This window comes from Platalea leucorodia, assembly GCF_965183815.1.
Source record: "Platalea leucorodia genome assembly, chromosome: 1".
Taxonomy (NCBI): Eukaryota; Metazoa; Chordata; class Aves; order Pelecaniformes; family Threskiornithidae; genus Platalea; species Platalea leucorodia.
In genome coordinates, this window is record NC_138823.1 from 165,553,676 (window position 1) to 165,563,584 (window position 9,909).

The 9,909-nt window shown below is 50.7% G+C and overlaps 1 protein-coding gene across 1 annotated transcript; it reads left to right on the plus strand.

Annotated features, from left to right (window-relative positions):
• Positions 1 to 865: 865 nt before the first annotated feature.
• Positions 866 to 5,686, plus strand: ACKR2 (atypical chemokine receptor 2; the record flags this gene model as incomplete). Its single annotated transcript, XM_082329810.1, is given in 7 exon segments — positions 866 to 875; positions 2,223 to 2,362; positions 2,955 to 3,012; positions 3,234 to 3,280; positions 3,282 to 3,287; positions 3,291 to 3,354; positions 4,575 to 5,686. Coding segments are annotated over 7 exon segments (1,437 nt in total).
• Positions 5,687 to 9,909: the final 4,223 nt, after the last annotated feature.

Here is a 9,909-nt window from a genome sequence, read left to right on the forward strand (position 1 = left end):
AGACCGACCCCCCCGGCTCCAGCCTCCTTTCAGGCTGTCTGCTCTCAAGCCCAGCTTGCTCTGCCCCTGCTGTATGCCAGGCAGTGGATTTTGAAGCCCAAAAGCAACCTTGAAATTGCTCCTGACTTTAACCAAACCGAACTCTGGAGCAGGAGGAAAAAATCCCCTGGGATCCTGAAGATACTTAAAACCCTCCCCTAAACCCCGCAGCAGCCCTTCAGAGCAAAACAGCAAAAAAAAAAAAAAAAAGTCCTTTTCCCCAGAAACCCTGCCCGCTTTTGCAGCTCTCCGGCGCGGTGTTTGTGACTCCCCATCTCCGAGCACGGGGGGAAGCGGAGCTGCTGCTCCCGCGGGCCCACTCCGCCGCTGACACGCGGCGTTTTCGGCAGCGTAAAAGAAAGTGGTGCAGATAACTGTTTGCTAGTACCGCTGTACCTCTCTAAATGGGCTTCCCATTATGGGTAATCTCGTTACTTTAATTGCCAAAGCCATTAGGGCTCTGCAGAGTCTGAAAGGAAAAAGAAATCTATGCAATTACCAGCTCCCGAATTGAGTTAAAATCTTGTAATAAATTACAGTGAAGGCTACTTTCTCCAGTGACTCTCAGAGGCACATTTAATTCCCTGCAGCTCTGCGCGACATGTGCTTCGGGGGAGAAACTCAATTAAAAACAAAAACTTATTTCATTTTAATTGCTGGGCTAATGAAACTGCTGTCACCTGTAGTGTCCCCGTGTGCGTGTCTGGTGCCTCGGCTTTGCGAGCGGCTTCTTGCTCTCTCCTAATGTGTATGTTACCCAGATATATTTATTATACGATATCTTTTAAATGCAAGCACAAGTGTACGCCAGCTGATGGTGGCGAAGATGGAAAAGAGTAAAAATACCGTATTTCTCTCCGTGGCTCCCCGTGCCACGGGGCAGGTTGGGTGCGGAGCTGTGGCCATCGCTGCTGCTCCCTGCTCCTGTTTTTAGCAGGGCGGTTTGGAGTTTATAAAGCGCAACCGGGGTGGGAACGGCCGTGGCACGGTCAGGGTGTTCCCCGTGGCCCTGTTTGGTGGTGAGACGAGGGAAACGAGCCGGAGGGTGACCTCTCCAATAAACTACTTTATCAGAGACACCTTTGACAGGCGAGCGAAGGCTCATGCCATGAAGCTGTCCCCAAAACGTCCCTGTGGCAGTGCCAGGAGCCTGGCACATCTCTGCTGTGGTCAATCTCTGTACGTTCAACGACAGAGATAAGCTCCTTATTCTGGTACCACTTGCAAAGCTTCACCACTGCCTGCAAAGACATGGGGTTGTCCCCATGGAGCCACCAGCACCCGCTGGCCCCGGCCATGTCCCCACCGGTAGCCGTTTCTGCTCTTGCAAGGGATGAGGATCCCGCAGCATCCAAGTAGCACGTGGCTTATTCAGATTTACTGGAAAAAATGTAGATTTCTACACCATCCCACATTCTCCTCAGTCCCAGGAGCCTCTCGGTGCAGAGACCAAGCAGGTCCAGTCCTGCCCAGGGGAGCGGGGAGGTGGGCAGGGTGGGCATCATCTCGATATCCTTCTCTCAGGCAACGGCAGATGTTTCCACTGATTAAAGCTTTTAAAAAACAAAATAACAAGAGGGAGCTTCTTGCCACATCTGGGGTTGGGATGCAGCAAACCCAGGACCAACAGGGAAAAAGGAATTAGGGACGGATTGCTTGCTTGGGAGGAGATGGGGTGGGGAAAAGGGAAGGAATCAAGATGGAGAGGGGAAAAGGATGCATGGAAAAATGGAGAGAAGAAGGGCAAAAGGAACTGGTTGTGTTTAAGCACGTGGCTGGTCTGTGTGCTTGCCTGGGTGACCCTGGTCTAGCACATCCCAGAAAAACCTACTTCAGAGTGTTTTGTGGGTGCTCCCACCACCCAGCCGGTGCATGCTGGGGTGCACGGGATCCACCAGCCATCTTCACGTTGTGCTGACGTGGGTCCTCGGTCCCAGCGGCTCCGGCCATCCCTAGCATCGTGCCTGACTCGAGCTATACAAGAGCAGGTTGTATTTCTCAAGGAGGGGTGCTGGCTCCCCACGGCACCCGTGGCAGGAGGCACTGCGGTCCTGACGGGTATCTCCGGTGGCAAAGCCCACCTCTGGGTGCAGGCGCCGGTTGTAGATATTGTAGAGGGACTCGTGCTTGGACACAGTGCAGAGATGATTCTTCCAGTGCTGTCACCCACTGATCAACACCAGGAAAAGCAAAACAAAACCAGGGAGGTCACGTTGAGCTCACATTTCCTGCCAACGCATTCACACGAGTAAAAGAAGTTCCTAAAAGCCTGATTCAGGCCTCCAGCAGGATAGGAACTGCCCGCGGTGGAGAAGGAGCTCCTGTAAGTGCGTTTTCTATTTCTTACTTGTAGACAAAGCTGCACGAGAAACCTGGAGACGTTTTCTTTTCTTGTTGAAAGTTAGCCAGCCCATAAACTCCAGTGCTCCCACAGGCTCGGGATTAATTTCTGAGCTAAGCCCACATTGCATCAGTTCTCTGCTATGAGCTACGGGATGGGAATGTGAATGTCAGTGGCAGCGTGATACGGAGGGAGGAAGACGTGGCAGAGGGAGAAAAGCCATCTCGGTGGGCTGGAAGAGACCCAGAAATGGAGACTTTGGGTATGGCTTGTCCTGAGTGGGGGGCCGGGGGGAGGTGTTTAGGAGTCCTGCTGGGTATTGCTGCAATCACAAGGGTCGGCAGCTTTGGTGTAGTCAGAACCGCATATGGCTAAAGATGAATTTCCCCCAAAATATGAAACAGATAAAAAAAAGGTCATTCCCAGAAAAGTCTTTTCCTGGCACTCTTCCGTGACAGATCTCCGCTCTCCATGGCTGCTCGGTCTGAAGTGCCCCGCGGCACTTGCTAAAGAACTACGAGACAGCAAGAAAACATTTAAATCCAGCCCAACCCAAATTTTCTTTTCTTTTCAGCCACCTGGAATTGCCTGGAATAGACATTTAAGCAATTTTAGACACGGGACCACAACAGGTATGTCCACAGCTTCACCCCTTGTGGCTGCACACCCACAGGCATCCTCAGCACCCCACTCCAAGCCTTGGCTGCTTTGCTTACCCCACTTGGGGTGGAGGGGCTGCCCTTTCCCAGGGTGTTCGTGGGGAGGGAGCTGTCCCTGGAAGGTGCAGAGCCACCGTGGGGTATGTCCTCCTCGGGATGCGTAACACAACCACGGACCAACAGCTTCATTGCAGGTGTCTCGGGCAATGGAAGAAACAGATCCTTGAGGAGAGCAACGCGGGAGTGGCTGAAGCAGGGAACTACATAACCATGCCTGTTTTGGGATTGCTGGCAAAATGAGTCCCGCAGGGAACGGTAGGTAGCTTTGGCCATGGCTGAAAACCGGTGTGGTTTAGGGGTGGAATATTTGCTCTGTTTTTCCCTGTGACAGCCCTGGTTTGCTGTCAGAGCCTGGAGATTAGGCTTGATTTTTAAAACCCACATTAACCTTCATTGTAGTGATGGGAGGTGGCTCAGGCAGATCCCATCTCTCACCGCGGGTGATGGGCTCTTCAGCGATTGCCGTTGCCTAGTTTGGGTGACTTTTGTAAAATGAAACCCTTCTGGTGTTCTTGTGTGTGGTTTTTTTTTTTTTTTCTGAAAATCAGACTCTAAAAAGGAAGCTCTCCAAATCAGTCTCTGTTTCCTGAAATCTGGCCTGCAGCTGTCTAACAAACACGGACGCCAGCCTGCAGGCCTGGGGAGTGGCCGACTGCGCAGCCCTCGCCCTCCTCCGTCAGCAGGGTTTCAATCCACACCTCGTCTCACGCAGGATCGACTGCAGCAACATCCTTCCAGCTAAATCTAACCCCCACCTCTAACCTTGATTCAGGAGTTGGTTCTGGTCCCTACATGTCCTTACCTCGGATGAGGCTTTGAGCAACCTCATCTAGTGGAAGGTGTCCCTGCCCATGGCAGGGGGTTGGAACCAGATGACCGTTAAGGTCCCTTCCAACCCAAACCATTCTATGATTCTGTATTATTTTCCACTTACTAATATCTTTTACAAGAATCCATGGCTTTGTATCCTAGAGTTGGCATGAAAAGGGGTCAGCATCCCACCAAGATGTTCAGCATTTCACCTCTGGGAGCAGCCCCACCAACATAAAGGTGCTGGTGGCAGGTTCTGCTTCACCAAGAATTGGGATGCCACTTTCTCAGTAGCAACCCGGGTGAATCTAAAGCAGCTCACAGTGAGCTGTGGTGGTGGATTTCACATAATTTTGAGCAGAAACTTCCTCAAAGCTTGTAGTGGTGTCAGGAGGAAGTGGTAAGTTATGTCAGAGGACACCATGCTCATTTATTTTCAAGTTTCAACATGTTGGAGTAAGGAAACTAGAATTATTTTTTCATATGTATATCTAGACAGCTGTCCCCATGCTGTAGGCAAAGGCCAAGGAGTGCAGGACACAAAATATTTATCAGAAGGTGGCAGAAATTTAAACCTATGAACTGGAGGAAAACCCTCCGTGTTGTGGTGTTTGTCTTGGATTGGAACAACATTTTAATCCCCTTCGCTTTTCTTTTGCTCCTAGCAAACTTGTCAAATTCAGCTTCAAAGGTGGCAACAACAACCTCTGCCGCCTGGCTGGATGCTGCCAATTCGAGCGACTACCCGTATGAGTACTTGGACGAGGAGGATTACATGCAGTATGGCCTCTGCACGAAAGAAGAGGTATTCTCCTTTAGCAGAGTGTTCTTGCCATCTTTTTACACCATGGTCTTCCTGGTCGGGTTGACTGGGAATGTCCTCCTCTTTGTTGTCCTCATTACGTACATCAAGAAGAAAAAGAAGATGACTGAGGTGTATCTGCTGAACCTGGTGGTTTCAGACTTCTTCTTACTACTAACCCTTCCTTTTTGGGCTCTGCACATTTCTCAGGGGGTGACCTGGGACATATTGTGCCCGGTCTTAAATACCATGTACACTGTGAATTTCTACAGTGGTATCTTTTTTGTGAGCTGCATGAGTCTGGACATGTATCTGCACATAGTTCATGCTTGCTCTCCTCGCAGCTCCATGACACGGAGGAAGTCCATCCTCAGCTTGTTGGTGGTATGGGTCCTTTCTATACTTCTCTCCGTTCCTGATGGCCTCTTCACCACCACAAGGCAAATCCACAACAAAGCCATCCTGTGCACCCATGATTATGGCGAGAAACACTTATTTTGGAAAGTTGTCTTTCGGGTCATTCAAAACTGCCTGGGTTTCCTTTTTCCCTTCCTCTTCATGGTGTTCTGCTATTCCCGCATAGCGTGTGTCCTCACCACGTCTCAGATGCCTGGCTCAAGGAGAGCGCTCTGCTTAGTCTTCACTCTGGTGAGTGTCTTTTTTGTCCTGTGGTTGCCTTACAACATTGCCCTCATCCTTCACTCCCTGCAAGATGTCGGTGTCATCAGGAGCTGTCAAAGCAGTAGGCGTCTGGACTATGCCATGCAGATCACGGAGAGTTTGTCCTTTGTCCACTGCTGTCTCAACCCCTTGCTCTATGCTTTTGTGAAAAAACGGTTCAGGTTATATTTATGGAAGATCCCTCAGGCCCTTTTCAGGAGAAGCGCTTTCTTTGACATCCAGCCCTCGGACACAAGCCAGTCTTGCAGCAGATACGCAGCTGAGATAGAAATGTTGAGTGTCACAAATACATAATAAATATTTACATTATTTATGTTGCACATGTGCCCTCTGTGCTGTAGTTTACCCGTTTATTGGTCCTGGCCAATCATTGTCTCAAGAGTTAACAGGCCGCATTGAGAGAGCTTTAAACTAGATTCAAAGGGGGAAGGGGATAAAACCAGGCTTGCTAGGGATGAGCCTAGGGGTGGCATACTTGTGTTGGAGACGAGATCAGTAGCCCAACTGAAGCGCATTTACACCAAGGCACACAGCATGGGCAATAAACAGGAGGAGCTGGAAGCCATTGCACGGCAGGAAAACGATGACATATTCCCAAGAACTACCAATAGATATATTTTATCTGCCCCAGGATGTTCAAGATACTGAAAAGTTGTTGTAATGAAGGAGGAAACATCATAGAAGAAAGCAACGAAGGTGCCATTCTGTATTTCCTCCAGAAAAAAACCTCTCAGAGGAAGAGGTCTAATTGCTAATTGTCTCCATGAGGTGGTACCCGAAGTACAGTAACGGCTTCATCACAGAACCCAAATACCAGATAGCGCTCAAGGTCAGTGTTTCAATAACAAATCTCCCACGCAAGACATCACCAATCACTGCAGAGCACAGCAACCTGCAAAACCCAGCACCAATCTTTAACACGTACTGCAAAAACAAGAGCGTGGTGCAGATCAGGTAGACTAATACCGAGAACAGCTGAATCAATATTATGACCGGCAACTGTTAACAGATAAAAATTCCTTAATACCCTCTAGTTAATCTGTTATTATCGCAAACCCTTCATGCCCCGTGTTGGGTGCCAAAAAGGACTGTCGTGGTTTTAACACCAGCCAGCAACTAAGCACCACGCAGCCGCTCGCTCACTCCGCCCTGGTGGGATGGGGGAGAGAATTGGAAGGGTAAAAGGGGAAATCTCGTGGGCTGAGATAAGAACAATTTAATAACTGAAGTAAAATAGAATAGAATAGTAGTAATAGTAGTAATAATAGTAATAATAATAATTAAAAAAAATATATACAAAGCAAGTGATACACTGTACAATTGCTCACCACCTGCCAATGATGCCCAGCACGTCCCTGAGCAGCGATCGCTGCCCCCTGGCCAGCTCCCCCAGTTTCTATACTGGGCATGACGTCATACGGTACGGAATAGCCCTTTGGCCAGTCTGGGCCAGCTGTCCTGGCTGTGCCCCCTCCCAGCTTCTTGTGCACCAGGCAGAGCATGGGAAGCTGAAAAGCCCTTGATCAGTGTAAGCACTGCTCAGCAACAACTAAAACATCAGCGCGTTATCAACATTATTCTCATCCGAAATCCAAACGACAGCACTCTACCAGGTACTGGGAAAAAAATTAACTCTATCCCAGCTGAAACCAGGACAAGTGCTTATGGGTAAAGATCAGGGGGAAGGCCAACAAGGGAGATAGCCTGCTGGGGATCTGTTACGGACCACCCAACCAGGATGAGGAAACAGACGAAGCATTCTACAAGCGGTTGGCTGAAGTCTCACAATCTCTAGCCCTTGTTGTCCTGGGAGACTTCAACTTACCAGATCTCTGCTGGAAATACAAGACAGCAGAGAGGAGGCAGTCTCAGAGGGTCCTGGAGGGTGTGGGAGATGATAACTTCGTGACAGCTGGTAAGCGAGCCAGCCCGGAGGGGCCCCGCTGGACCTGCTGTTCACGAACAGAGAAGGACTGGTGGGTGATGTGGTGGTCGGAGGCTGTCGTGGGCTCAGCGACCATGACATGATAGTTTTTGATTCTTGGAGAAGTAAGGAGGGGGGGGTCAGCAAAACTGCTACCCTGAACTTTAGAAGGGCGGACTTTGGGTTGTTCAGGAGTCTGGTTAACAGAGTCCCTTGGGAGGCAGTCCTGAAGGGCAAAGGAGTCCAGAAAGGCTGAAAGTTATTCCAGAAGGAAGTCTTAAAGGTCCAGGAGCAGGCCGTCCCCATGTGCCGTAAGACACGCAGGCAGGGGAGAAGACCGGCCTGGCTGAACAGAGAGCTTTGGCTGGGACTCAGGAAAAAAAGGAGAGCTTACCACCTTTGGAAGAAGGGGCAGGTGACTCAGGAGGACTACAAGGATGTTGTGAGGTTATGCAGGGAAAAAATTAGAAAGGCAAAAGCCCAGCTAGAACTTAAACTGGCCACTGCGGTTAAAGATAACAAGAAGTGTTTTTACAAATATATCAGCAACAAAAGGAGGGCCAAGGAGAATCTCCATCCTTTATTGGATGCAGAGGGAAACATCGCCACAAAGGATGAGGAGAAGGCTGAGGTACTTAATGCCTTCTTTGCCTCAGTCTTTCATAGTCAGACTGGTCATCCTCGGGGTATTCCACCCCCTGAGCTGGGAGATGGAGATGGGAAGCAGAATAAAGCCCCAATAATCCAAGAGGTAACAGTCAGTGACCTGCTCCTCCACCTGGATGCCCACAAGTCCATGGGCCCAGATGGGATCCACTTGAGGATACTGAGGGAGCTGGCGGAGGAGCTGGCCAAGCCACTCGCCATCATCTATCAGCAGTCCTGGTCAACCGGGCAGGTCCCAGGTGACTGGAAGTTAGCAAATGTGACGCCCCTCTACAAGAAGGGTCGGAAGGAGGATCCGGGGAACTACAGGCCTGTCAGCCTGACCTCGGTGCCGGGGAAGGTCATGGAGCAGATCATCTTGAGTGCCATTACGCAGCACGTGTGGGACAACCGGGGGATCAAGCTCAGCCAGCATGGGTTTATGAAAAGAAGGTCCTGCTTCACTAACCTGGTCTCCTTCTAGGACAAGGTGACCCGCTCAGTGGATGAAGGGAAGGCTGTGGATGTTGTCTACTTGGACTTTAGTAAGGCCTTTGACACTGTCTCCCACAGCATTCTCCTGGAGAAGCTGGCTGCACACAGCTTGGAGGGGTGTACTCTGCGCTGGGTTAAAAACTGGCTGGACGGCCGAGCCCAGAGAGTGGTGGTGAATGGAGTCAAATCCAGTTGGCAGCCGGTCACCAGTGGTGTTCCCCAGGGCTCAGTGTTGGGGCCGGTCCTGTTCAATATCTTCACTGATGCTCTGGATGAGGGGATCGAGGGCACCCTCAGTAAGTTTGCAGATGACACCAAGCTGGGTGGCAGTGTCGATCTGCTGGAGGGCAGGGAGGCCCTGCAGAGGGACCTGGACAGGCCGGGTCGTTGGGTCGAGGCCAACTGTATGAGGGTCAACAAGGCTCAGTGCCGGGTCCTGCACTTGGGGCACAACAACCCCAGGCACCGCTGCAGGCGTGGGGAGGAGTGGCTGGGAGCTGCCTGGCGGAAAAGGACCTGAGGGTAGTGGTTGACAGCCGGCAGAAAACACTCATCACCTTAATTTTAGTGCTAGACAAGGTTACTGGACCAAGAAGGGCTTTGAGTTGATCTAGAAAAGTGGATTTGTTTTCACTGCTGTTATTTTTCTTCCCAACATTGCTACAGCGCGTTTCCAAAATGATAAGTCTGGGAGCTTTCCTTGAAAAAAAAAAAATATCCAGAATAAATATTTATCTGATGCTATGATGTGGCCTTCACTCCACAGGTCAGGTCACTGGGAGGGAACGTGGAAGACAAGAGCAGCTGGGAAGCAAAAACAAAGATGAAGATTGTGATCCCATACAGAGGAGGGCTCGTGGGACTGTGCAAAACTTATGATGGGATGCTCAGGGGAATGGCAAAGGTAGGGGAAATGGGGGGGTATCAGGTTGGATTGGGATGGGAAAATAGGGAGGAGTGCATAAAAGGGGCTGGCTGTGGGTAAGCAGTGTGCCCTGTGCACGGTCACGGCTGTCTGTCCTGTCTCCTTATTAAATCCTTTTTCTTAACTCTCTTTCCATATGTCACTATCCTACGTGAGGGTGCTGTGAGATCCAAACGTCAGCGGCTGGGGCAGGGGCTGCGGTGACTGGGTGCATAGATCAGGGTGGCAGCACCCAGGAGCATAGTGCTGGATGGGGCACGGGGTCCCTGGCGTCGTCCCCGAACCCCATCTGGAGAGTGGGGAGCAGGAGAGATCGAGAAGCAGAAGGCAAAAATGGGGAAAAATGCCAGCCCCAAGGCAGAGGGCCAGGGGTTCTCTGCTGGCTGGAGGGGACACAACTGATTTGCAACCGCCGAGCATGGGGTGTGCTTGTGCACAGAAGAAAGTGCTGTCATCCATCTGGGCGCCGCTGCTCTCCAGCCAGGAGGTGGACTTGGCCACACGCAGATGTTGGACTCATCTGATTCA